Source organism: Phoca vitulina, unplaced genomic scaffold (assembly GCF_004348235.1).
Source record: "Phoca vitulina isolate PV1807 unplaced genomic scaffold, GSC_HSeal_1.0 scaffold9, whole genome shotgun sequence".
NCBI lineage: Eukaryota > Metazoa > Chordata > Mammalia > Carnivora > Phocidae > Phoca > Phoca vitulina.
In genome coordinates, this window is record NW_022589712.1 from 13995882 (window position 1) to 14009320 (window position 13439).

At 33.8% G+C, this 13439-nt stretch overlaps 1 protein-coding gene across 1 annotated transcript in view; it reads left to right on the top strand.

Moving 5' to 3' along the window:
* Positions 1 to 12813, top strand: part of RGS17 (regulator of G protein signaling 17) — a 92988-nt gene extending 80175 nt beyond the window's left edge. Inside the window, exon 5 of the mRNA XM_032407627.1 lies at positions 7948 to 12813. Within this exon, the coding sequence (XP_032263518.1) occupies positions 7948 to 8136 (189 nt within the window). The 3' untranslated portion in view covers positions 8137 to 12813. The remainder of the gene's footprint in view (positions 1 to 7947) is intronic.
* Positions 12814 to 13439: the final 626 nt, after the last annotated feature.

Sequence of the window (13439 nt, forward strand, 5' to 3'; positions counted from 1 at the left end):
AAAAAAAAGCTACCATGTTTGTTGATGCTTATCATAGAATTTTTACAGATTGAAGAATGGGCCTTTATGACCCATTAATATTCTTAGGGGAGAGACGGGTAATAGCAATACTTTTATTTATTCCAGTTATCCTGTTATTCAAAATGCAAGCTATTTTTGCCATTGCTGAAACATACCTAATAAACAAGGAACATTTCAAGCAAACAAATTAACAATTTTCCGTTAACTTTTTAAAAATTAATTTGATCCTAAGTAATGCTCCAGCTGCCAGGGTTAAAAGCACTTGATGAGGGAGGAATGAATAGTGTAGCCAGGCCTCTGGAGTGCTGCGTGACAGAGTTCCAGGGTCCTTTAAAGCATTTGAATTTAGAGGTTCCTGAATGCCTTCTGTTCTCCACACCACCCTCTTTTTGTCATTCCTATCTTTGTGCATTTAAATGTCCTGACCTGGTGCCTTCTGCTTCACACTCCTCTCCTGTGTTCCCATTTGTAAAGTTCCCTAGAAATAGGCTCTGCTCATTGGTGCTTCATCCAATCCGGGATGTGGCCCCAACCTGCCTTACACCCCTCACCCTGAAATCTATAAAACAAATCCATGTCTACTTTATCGAGGCTGTATAAAGGATTTCACTTCTAATAAGGTATACCTTAGTAAGTTTAAAAAATTTGTTAAGGTTATAATTGCCATTGGTATTCCAGAGGACTCCAACAGTATTGTCTCTACAAAATGAGAAACCTGGAATTGGATACACAAAGATTGTTTTATTTTTTATTTCCCTCATTAATATAGAAAAAGTATTCATAGAAACAAGGTAGGGAGAATTTTTTCTGTAGCCTCAATGCATTTATTACTGATGCCACTTTGTGGTTCTAACATCAGAAATACATTCTTCAGGTTTGTGGTCTGTCTGGAACCTCAGCATCTAGCCAGTTCTACTTGGATTTTATTAGCATACACATTTCATTCTCATTTTTATTTTAATTTTGCATTACATGGCAAAGATATCAATGGATCCAAATGTGCCCAATGATGTGCTTCTCTTGCCCATAATTGGTGCTTGGGAAGATTATCTAGCCCATTTCTCTCCCCAAAATATATAATATGTATCATGTGAAAATGATAATTGTCTCAATTACCTAGTCCATTCTTTGTACTACCTATGATTGGTGTTCAATTTAAAAGAATGTTGGTATAAAAAGTATTCTCCATATGAAGTACATAGAATTCCTTTATTTTACAGTCTCCATTTACTAGTTTTTAGTTTTTATGGGAAACACTTTCCCGTTGTCTTCACACTTCTGATTTTCAGATGTCACTGATTAACGGAGCTTTGTAAAATAAACAATTTTTATAAAATTACTTCTTTGGGCCATAGTTTTAAGCTATCTTAGTTATTGACTACTGAAATATAAACTCTTGGAATTTCATTGTTTTCGCAAAAGTAATGCAGTTTTGTTTTAGCCTAATTTCTTTATTTTGAATATGAGTTTCACCAAAAAGTCATTAAAATACTATTTCCTGATCAAGAGCACTACCTTTCCTAAATTAAATGGACTAATATTTAGTGTAACAGACACATATATCTTTTCTCCTTTGTGTATCTATATTTGGGCCATTACCCACTCTTTAATATCCTCAAAATACCACAGAGAGAGAGATGGAAGCAAAATTCAGATTTTCATCATTTTGCTACTTGTGTGCTGACTTGTACATAACTCTTGACATAGAATCTAAATGATTGGACTGTATGAGCGCCTTTGGTTAGTCAAAGGATTGTTCTGTCAACATAGTAATTACATTTGGTCATTTGGTCATTGTTGAGTAGCAAAAACAAATAAACCAAAAGTAGGTATTTGCAATTATAAAAGAAAATTGTTTACAAGTTATATTTTAAGCCAAGGTATAGATATATTTACTCTGACTCACTGATACACTCAGAATATGGCATGCACTTTCTGGCCACCCCAGAGCCCTTTCTAAACTATTACATCTCACTGACCTTTCTGTGCAAAAACTTGTCAATCTCTAATCAGCCACAATACAATAATAACTGTCTGATGATACCGAGTTGTCACCTTCCAATTTTGTTTTCCAGCAGTGGAGAGAACATATGTCACATCAGAACAGCCCTGACTATATAGTGGTAAGAGCACTGAACTAATCATTCAGGTGCACAAGATTCTGGTTCTGGATCTGCTTCAACCTGATTGTGTGGCCTGGGATAAATTAGTTCACTTCTCTGATTTGTTATTCAGTTGCTTTGTTTACCAAAATAAAGCTAAAAAGGGACACAGAGAATAGTAAACCAAATCCAGAATGACAGCTGTAAGGCTCTTTGCTATTACTCCATTCTCTTCACCAAGTGGCTTATCAATCATGGTTCTTACTGCTATACCCAGATTCAACCAGAGAATTTCTCTCAACACAATATTCAAAGCAGCTGCTACAAACTAATTGGAGTTGGGATCCATTTCCCATTTGGGGGCTAGATAATCTGGCCTTTCTACCTCTGAAATTCTATGACTGTTTCTACTTATTCTGAATATTTTTAAAGAACATGAATATTTGAATCATTTATAAAATAATGACTGAGCAACTAAAAATTGTCAGGATTCCATTCTTAACTAGAACCTCATTTTTCTTCACTAGACACTCATTTTATCTTAATTTGATTGAGTTCTCATGTTCCTCTTGGTTAAATGTAGAGAAAGTGTACATTCTCGAAATTATTTATATCTAGATAACTTATTTTCTTCATGAAGCCAGTATGCTTGAAATCACATTTCATTACTCGAAGAGCGTGTTTTATGCATTTTTAATAACTTGAGCAGTATGTTATAAAATAGACGTTTGCAATCAGGAGACAGTATAACTTTCATTTTTTGGTATAGCGTATATTTCAAGAGGGAAAGGACAAATTTTAATTTTAAAAAAACAACTAAAAACACATAAAGAAGAGCATTTTTCAAAAGTAAATTTTTTATGTGATGTTCTCAAAGAGAAAATAAATGGGGGTAGTAAAGAGGAATTTAAGATTGATAGTAATCTTGCAGCAGATAGCAGATGCTGATGGCAGTTTATATTTATTAAATATTGAAAAGACAAACCCAGCAAAATTAAGAACTTTAGTAAAAATTCTATTTGTGTTTCCTGGGCTGGCTCATGCAACTCTTGAACTCCTGTAAGTTTGAACCCCACGTTGGGTGTAAAGATTACTTAAAAAATAAAATCTCAAAAAAAAGTCTATTTAGAAGCTATTATCTACTATAAACAGCATTGAGCTATTGAATGAATAAGTAATTATAAAAAGACATACCTATAATGAAGAAAACTGTTCAGTTTTCTACAAATCTTTTTAGTGATGGCATTATCCTTAATCTGGGCTGTAATCCAGTCCTGTTACTACTTAACATCCTTATGACACTGAGCAGCTCATTTCAGGGGTCTCTGACCTCAGCTTCCTCATTGTGTAGAGTAATGGCATAGAAAAAGCTCAAAAACTCACTAAATCTCTAACTTTACAGCTCTCTCTCCCGTGGTGATTTGAATAGTAGTAGGGGTTGTTTGCGTCTTCTGATTTCATCCCGAATTTCCAGTTGTTATCTGGGAGAAAAAAAGCAGTAAACCTATTTAAAATCCAAATTATCTAAAAATAATGCATATGTGATAGACATGTGGATTCTGTGTTTGCAAGTATGTGCCTCTTTAAGCAAAATTATGTGAATTAGCACTTTTGATGATTTAAATTGGCTTTTCTAAACAGGACTCATTTAACTGTATTTTCCCAGATTAATTTCTTTGTGCATGCATATTATCAATCAAAAAATATTTGTCTGTTTCCTATGAGCCAGATACTGGGTTAGATGTTAGGAATATGTTGGTGAACAAGAAAAACATTGGCCTATCTTTTACAAAGCTTACATTTCAGGACAGACAAATCATCTCAAAAGCAAATTACTAAAAATTGTGAGAAACATTATGATGGAGGTGGAGGTCAATGGTATTGTTTAGAAGAGGGGTAGTCAGGTAGGGTCACTCTGAGAAGGTAAAATTCAAGTTGATAGAAAGTCTGAAGACACTGTGATCAAAAATGTGTCATGATACTGAAGGTCAATTATTATTATTATTATTATTATTACTAATATCACTTTACATTGAGCTTAAACTTTGTTATTGACAAAATGGTCTCACATATATTATCACAGTATAGGTCTCACAAGAATCCTTTAGCCCCTAGGACAGAGGGCACCATTTTACAACAAAGGAAATAAATGGATTCTCAAAGAGGTAAACCAACTATTGTAGGACACAAGCCCAAGGTCTTCTGATTCCAAATGTGGTGCCCTTTCAACTGTAATATGCTGGCTAGTAATCCCATTGCCTAGTATTTTCTTCATGACTTCTATAGACTTCTATAAACCCAACCTTAGAACTTAAGACACCATGAGAAACAGCAATCATAACCACATGCCTGAACTCTCCCTCAGACAAGCAAAATAAACTTTCCCATCATTTGGGCCATACCCGGAATATGGCTACTGCACTTTATCCAGTGATCTTTGTTCCAAGAAATAAATTCCAATAGTTTTATTTATAATTATTTTCAGTAGAAATAATCAACACAAAATAATACAACTAAAAGTACACATGGTATAAATTTATTAAAACTAATAGGAGAATCCATTTATTCTTTATAAAATTTAACATGAGAAAACCAAATTTAGTTAAAATTAAAAAGAATATCTCCAGTGGCAGAAGCTATCACTGGTAAAATTTAATATGAACTTATACAGGAAAAAGAAAAATATCAGAATTTTACTTCCAAAAGAATCCTAAATAAAGCAACTTTGGTAAAATTAAAAATAAAATGGAAAAAAAATGAAGGAAAAAACTTAATCATGATATCTAAAGAATTGTTTAAGGAATTAACCTAATTAATTTAAGGAGGGTCTCCACAAGGGAAAAAGACTTTCAGTGAAAATTCATCCTTTTCAGCATAATTCCGCCCCAAATGTCCATGAAGTCAAAATTTCCATTGCCTCTTGATGGCTAGAACAGAAAGGCAGGGTCAACACTTAGCATACAACCTTCTTAGCATACAACCTTCTGGCAATATTCACCTATCTTGATGTTCTCCTCCACTGGGTAGGAAACGTAGCAAGATTAAGCAGGTGTTATCACTCAGTTTGAGCCAGGTTTTCCCAAGCCACACTAGCAAGACTTGGGTCTTCATTCCTTCCACTTTACCACCACACTCTTGTTGAACCTTCAGCTCTCATGACATTTTTCTTCTAACTAGCTTGTGGAGTTGCAGGTGGATATTTGTATGTTTGCAAGCCACTTGCTTTCCTCCTTCCCCTGTCTCCTGCTCCCGGTGCGAGTGAATGCTTCCCAGTTCCCTGAGGCCTCTCACAAAGTCATGTAAGCCTTGTAAACTTCACTTGCCACCTCTCAACACCGCCATTGTTCCCAGCACCGCCACAGCTGCTGGGTGAATGCTGCCAAATCCGTAGGAGCTGTGTGGTGCCCCGGCCCACAGGAATACTTCTTTTTCTGTTAATGCTGTGACTGCTGCATTGTACCCTCCCTTCCCCCACCTAGATATGAGTCTGTGAGGACTGAGTACTACCAGAATTCCCATTGCCCAACGGTAGCTCTTGTCTTGTGCCTCTCAATTTTCTCTTCCCTTGGGATGAGTTCTTTATGGGAAACTCCTCAGGCCCTTAGTCATTGGACCCCAGATTAGATGGGATTATGAGCCATCCAGTTGTGCCCGAATCCTATGGTGACTATGGCTCAGGTCCATGCTGGGATCCACCCCCACTAATTTGTATTATAGATGTTCCACAATCTGAAGCACAAAGATGCCACCAGATGAAACTCTATTGTTATACCCATGGGGTTTATTCTTGTTATTTGACCTCTCTACACTTCTTTTGACTGACAACTTTTCCAAACAAGCAGACGTTAAGGTAAATATTTTATTTTTTAAATAGAAATAGCAAATGAGTTTTTGTTACAGGTTACTAAATGTTGGATGACTTTCTCTGTGATCTTTCACTACGGTTTTTAATTTGCAAAAAAATAAAATAAAATTATACAATGAGAACTCAAGACATTTAATCATTCAAGGTAGTTTTATTTCTCTGTCTTAAGGTAACGGATATGGTTCCAGCCACAAACAATTATACTGTATTTAATTATGCTGTTATTTAAGAAATAAATGATCTTCTTTCTTTATCACTAATCTAACATTTCCCTCCTCCACTGAAACAAAAAGTTCTCAAGTTTGAAAGTAAGAGCAAAAACATTTACAAAAACAGTTGAGTGTATTTGGTAAGATTTCACCCTACCATAACACCGCTTTTCAGTATGAGATCAGCTTGGACTCCAGTGTCAACATATTCCTATTAGGTGGAAAGATAAACAATATTTTTAAATAAAAATCTTAGGAAGAAATTCTGTATTTTTTATTTCTTTGTACTGATGATGACCTCAGATGGCTCAGATAACACAGAGAATAAAACCTAAATGATCCATTTCCAGAACTTTTTTTTTAAAGAATTTCTTAAGACAATATATAGTTCAGCCAAGAAACCTTTAATTTTTTCTGTAACGTTGGTCTAGCTAAGCCATAGAAATTTAGTCTGGATCACCATTTCCCTCTCATAGCACCAGTCTCTGGGATGTAGCAATCAACCCAATTCCACATGAGCCATAGAGCTCAGGAATCTGGGGACACCCAGGCAGAATATGAGCCACTTAAGTCATTAGGACTCTCTCAGACCCCAGGCTCAATCCAAACAGTAGGGGAGAAAAGAAGCCAGAACCAAAAGGCCTTTTGCAAAATGCTTACAACAAAATGTTCAGCTATAAATACAAAAGGTTTGTATAGACGTGAGTACATCATGAGACAGATAATATGGATCACAATGCTCTAGTCCGTGTTCAGCAGTGAGGACTGAGGAAGCCAATCAGGACAAGTTTGTGATGGCTGGCCTCTTAGGTTTTGCTAACATGTCACTTCAGAGCAGAACTTACTTCCGTTCCCCAAGCCTGCCCTTATTGCTATTTATTTTTCCCCAGTTCCCTTTCCAGCAGTCCTACCAGCTCCAACAGGATCAGCATTTAGTGATGGAAAACAAAACAAAACAAAAACTATCATTTGCAGAATTTAATTTATTTTGGCTTTTTAAATAACACTGTACTGATTACTTGCACGGGTATTCTGAATTCCTACTTACATTTCTCTTTTCAAAGACTCCACTTCAAGCAATTGTTCTACTTAATCTTTAGAACAGAGATCTTTAGATGTATCTCTGGATAAGGACCATATAGTTCTCTGTGCCTTGCCAGGTACCCCCAAGACATGGAAAATGCCTGCTCTGGTTTTGCTCTACTACACCCTTCCACGTTCCTGGTTTCTTACTTTGATGCTATAGGATTTGTTGGGCTATTAAAACTATCAGGAATCAGCACTTGATATCATGCTAATTTTTGCCAGAGAACTACTCTCTGACAGATTTTTACCTTGTCCCATCAAGAGAGTCACCCCAGCAGTTACCTAATAGGAGGAGATAAATTTGTCTTCTGGCTACAGAATTCTCCAGTGCCTCAACTATGAATAGAAATGGTCAAAAACCCGAGTGAGTGCATAAAAAAGATAAATCCAAGGAAGCCAGGATATCTGTGAACTAAATTTCTGGTTTAAAAGACAAGTTGTTTTTTTGTTTGTTTTAGTTCAACTTTTGAGGAAGAAAAGTATGCAAGGTTAGGTAGTCTAGGTAAAGGTAACCTCAAAAAAAAAAAAAAGGTAATGTCAAGATTTTAGGTAGTTGGATTTAACTCTTTGAAGTTTCTCTGAAATGTCACAAACCTATATTTACTTAATTGAAAGCTTTTGAAAAAAAATTTTATTTAATGTATCTGCTCTTATTTCTTTTTAGGTCAGTCTCGATTCTCGAGTTAGAGAGGTGATCAATAGAAATCTGTTGGATCCTAATCCTCACATGTATGAAGATGCCCAACTTCAGATATATACCTTAATGCACAGAGATTCTTTTCCAAGGTTTTTGAACTCTCAAATTTATAAGTCCTTTGTTGAAAGTACTGCCAACTCTGCTTCTGAATCTTAATTTTCATTAAAAAAAAAAAATCATTTTGGAGGGCTGGGATGGGAAATAAAAGTAATTAAATAACACCAGAAACTGAGTTCCTGGAGAACTACAGTTTAGCATTCCTCAGGCTACTGTGAAAATACAACCATATGGTCTTTGTCTCCATTTTTATCAAAGTTATCCTGGTTAAGTTTGGAGAAAACACCACAGAAAAACAATGAATTGCCAAATTAAGTTTGTTTTATTCAACACTCATTCTACTTGCAAGCAAACTGTATTTGTAGTCCTATGAACAGTCTCCTAGTGTATCCCGAGACTGCATGTGCAAAGTAAAACTGCTTCATTTGCCATGTAGCTGTTGTAATATTTAATCCAATGGCATAACTTATATCTGTATTTAAAGACTTTTGTGCAATATGGTCTTATAGAAATAATTGCCAAAAAAATTGGCTGTGGTTTGCATTTTTAAATATAATCTAAGACAGAAAAAGCCAATTTTTAAGTTGTAACAATGGTATTCAACATGCTATATACTGTGTTCAGTACACTCATTTTGAAGCCAATATTTCTGTACATGGAAAAAGAGCTCTTTATCTCTGTTTGTTGGGAAATCCTAATGGGGGATTCCTCTGGTTGTTCACTGCCAAAACTGTGGCATTTTCTTTACAGAATAGTTTGCTATGTAAAAAAACAAAATAAACAACAAATAATAAGAAGAAGAAAAGAGAAAAAAAGCACAAAACAATTTGAAGATATTCTATCTCAATGACAAATCAAAGAGTGATAACTGTTTTTAATTGTAATAGAAGAAAATCTATGTATATATCAGATGTCCAATACTGTAATTAATTTATTAAAGACTGGCTCTCCAGTTCTAAAACGGTTGTGTAAAGTATGTACTTTAGCAAGAAAAAAATACTAAGCTCGATAACTTAGTTTTGGAATATAAAAAAAAAGGATTTAATAAAGGAATGCCTAAATGTAGCATCATAAAACATTTTGACGAATAGCATCTGTCCTGTGGCATATTTTCCTTGAAAGCAAAATCCAATGAAAAGCTAAGTTTTTAGCCAAGAGAAGTTTTGTAAGGGTTATGAAGAAGATAATTCTCTACTTCAGACCTTAACTGTTTTCATAGTATCTTCAGAATGACTTATTTTAAAAATGTTAAAACCAAACTATTAATACTCATCCATAATTGAAAGGCAGTACAGTGCTCAAATCTTCTCGCTGCCATATTATTTTTTATAAGTACCACTAAATCTTTAAGACAGAATACTTGCCTGATATTGGCATGTTCTTTTGACATTCAAGAAAACAGTATCCTATCACGTGCACACACAGAAAAGTCAGTGTCATATTTATATCAAGGTGTTACATTTGAATATTAATATCCCCTGGAGGCTATTTTTTTAACTTAAACTTAATAAATATAGTATTGAGTCACCTAAAGGGAAAGTTTTAAAAATATTTATATCCACTGAGAATACTGGCCTTATATTAAGGATGATATTAAAATTATGGGTTTTGTCATTTTTTAACTACCTCTCATTTTTAATTTATTAAACATTTTTAAAATAAACAAGTTTGGGGTTTTCTTTTTAAAATTTATTTTACTTGAAAGGTTGGCATCATAAGTTTCTTTTTCCATAAAACTTAAGACATTTCAAGAATTGTTTTTTTAAGTGAATTTGATTTTCTAATTTATATAGAATTCAGGAGATATGGTTAAAAGGGCTATTATCTATTCCCTATGCAAATATTTTAGCTGTTGCAGTGTTTGACAAAATGGGATTAAAAAAAAGTTTGCAGAGTTAGAAAACAAAATGTTCTGTTTACACTGGCGTTGCTGACTATCCTACCATATTCAGCACTTTTAAATACATTATTTATGAAAATGTAGTTAGAATACAAGATAGAAAATATTTGTAATAATCCTTTCTTTTAATAAATGCCTGTTTTTGTCTGAAAGTGTTAGTGTGTTAAGACATACTTTATCCATGTCGATTAGATATTTCCTATTTGAATAATAGCTTTCAGTAATATGTTGAAAAAAAGATAGCTATGAAGATGTTTACAAAAAGTCCTATTTTTTTCCAAAAGAGTGAAGAAAAACCTACAAGAATCATCACTTCTATTGTGAAGTTCTATTGTTCCTAAATTATTTAATTTTTTCTTGAGTAGAATTGAGTTTATTATGCTCCTATGATGTATTCACATATATGTTGTAATATCATACTTGTTGCTATGTTTGAGGCCCAATAAATTGGTGCACATGACCAGATAATATGTAATATACTATGATACACCGCATGCATCCATCTTTTTACATGTAGACTTTATATTCTCGTTGTTACTATATATGATGGTGACCTGCTAGCCATAAGTTATCTTTATAAGATACTTTGGACTATTAGATGAATTGTCTGTTTGACAATACCTTTAATATTTTACCAAATGTAAAAGATAAGGGCCCTTATAAAGAGTCCTAATCTCTAACCTGGGCATTTGTAGAATACAGACTTTGAAGTTAGTATATCCTTTTGAGGCATGATTCGGAAGTTGGGTTGAGAATTATTCTAGAGCAGATTTACACATCGGATGTTGGCAGCCATGTTATGTGAGCATTTCTGCGCTGAATTCCTACTGGGGGGAGGGGGAGGTTTCTCATTTAATTTAAAAATGTTTGAAGTTTCTATCTACGAGTATGTGTGTATATTTGCAACTCTACCACTTTTTAAAGTATGGTATAACTCCTTCTGTTTCAATTACAGAGCTTTAATAAACAAAAAGCCCTCAACTGGTGTCTATGCCACCATTCCAAGAGCACAATATTTGTTATGATAGAATCTGATTTTTCCTAGTGATTATATTCCTCCCTGGGGACAAATTAGCACTTTAGAAGGTACACTTTGTGTTTTAGATTGCCAGGATATCTTTGTGTACTGTTAGAATCTGCTAATGCACACAGGAAGAGATTAATGCTCTTTCTATAGTGCCTAAATTCAGATGTGTCTATCATGGAAAGAAAAGTGAAGGGTATAGATTATATATAAATGTATATAACTAAATTGGAGAGCCAGATTTCTTCAGAGATGGATCTTGTACATAGATCACACTAATAATGGATGGATGATGCTTCTTCTTCTTTACTCTGGATAATTGTTATTATGTTACCCAAAGGTAATACAGATGTTCCAACAGTGTTATAGGGCAGCTCTAAGCACAATGGGTGCACTGGCATATGAACAAAAATAGCAAAACACAATTTTGATATCAATGTTATGGAGTGCAAAAATCAAGACCATAATGTGGTCTTTTAAAAAAAAAAAAAAGTCTTAAAATATGTACATAGGATGACCAGTTCTGATATTTGGTCATGGTGCATGGGGTGTTTATTAGTATCCTTTAATGCTGCCTAGGTTCTTACTTACAGAATGAAATGCATATCATATATTTACCTGGTAGTTCAGTTTTGCAAAAGGACTATAGAAGTAGGTAAATAATGTTTCTATATTAGGGGCAAAAATACATTTTCACCCCATTAAGCTGACTTAAAATAATACCTGATTCTTAACCTTGAACATATCCATTTTTTCTATACACTTTTAACATACTGAAAAAATGTCATATCGTAATTGTGACAAGTTACATTTGCAAAAAATACAACATGTCAGATGCTTTGAGGAATAAATACAGAAGGAAGAAATTTTAAATACAATCAGAAAATAGGAAAATAAGAACTCTTTCAAAGCCCACCTAAAACTTCTTGGGTCTAAAATGCCTATAGATAGAACCCTATCAAACATGAATTTTAAAAACTTTGCTCTGGATACAATGGCATATTATTTTGAAAGGTGGTAAAGACAGTTCCACAAAACTTTCTTGCCTGTGTTTTTATATTGACAGCTGCTGACCCTATTTTTCAAAATATATTATGCAAACATTTATATTTGCATGCTTTTTTCAGTTCTTTTTAAATTTCTGACTGATATAAAATGCTTGTTCTCCTGAGAAAACAGTATTAAATCTGTAAAAGTTTTAGTTATTCCTCACTTGTTACAACTGCAAATATTTATCAATAAAACTGATACCAAAAACTTGGCTTCTGATCTTCCCTGCAACGTTCTTAATAGTATCCTTGCCACACATGGTAGTGCGTAGATGGATACAGTTGTTCCCAAATACCAGGCTTTACTTATAAATTTGAATTCAAGTTACATTTCTATCTCATGGGACTTTGGGCAAATATTACATTGAACCTCTCTGACCCTGCTTCCTCATCTTCAAATGGGGAATAGAATACCCTTATTTACAGGGTGGCCATGAGAATTAAAAGAAGTCAACGTGGAAAGAATAAAGTGTTACATATATTATTACTACTTTATCAAACTTCTCCAGCTCAACAATTATTCCCCTTTCAAGAATGTATGAATTAAATGCCACTTTAATGCACTTTTCCCCAATTCTTTAGAAAAACATACTTTAAAAATCTGATTTAATTATTCATCCACGCTTATTTTAAGATGGAGGACTATATGAATCTGTTACTGCTTTGTTCAATATGATTCAAATTCAGTTTTCAGTTCATGAACATCATACTGAACCTACAACCAGGAAGTATGTTTCTTTCCATGACACACATACACAGATATATGTATATAGATGTGTGTATGCATATGCATGTATAATACTGTGGGTTTAAAATAAATGTTTAAATAAGATAAATAATAAATAAGTCATTGAAAAATTTTATTTCCAAAGGAAATAAAACAACATTCCCAAGGACAGGAAGAATATAAACATCAAATAATTTGCCAAATAAATATGGGAAATAAAGCTAAAACTAAGTTATGAGAGACTGGCCATGAGAAAACACTGAAATTGGCATGGAATAGAAACATTCTGGTATGATTTTTTTTTAATTTTACCGTGAAAATATGAAAATAAAAGAATAAAAGGTGGTTGTGTGTTCATAAAATTTTTCATTAAACCTTTTAGTTTAGAATAGTTGTAGATTCACAGAAAAATTGTGAAGATACCACAGAGAGGTTCCATATACTGTACACCCATTGGGACATTTGTCACAACTAATGAACCAATATTGATGCATTAAGTCCATGCTTCATTCAGATTTCCTTAGCTTTTACCTAGTGTCTTTTTTCTGTTATAGCATTTCATTCAAGATACACATAATCTTTAGTCATCCTGTCTTCTTAAGTTCCTCTTAGTTGCAACAGTCTCTCAAACTTTTTTTGGTTTTGAGGACCTTGACAGTATTGAAGTGTACTGGTCTAGTAGTTTGTAAAATGTCCCTTAAT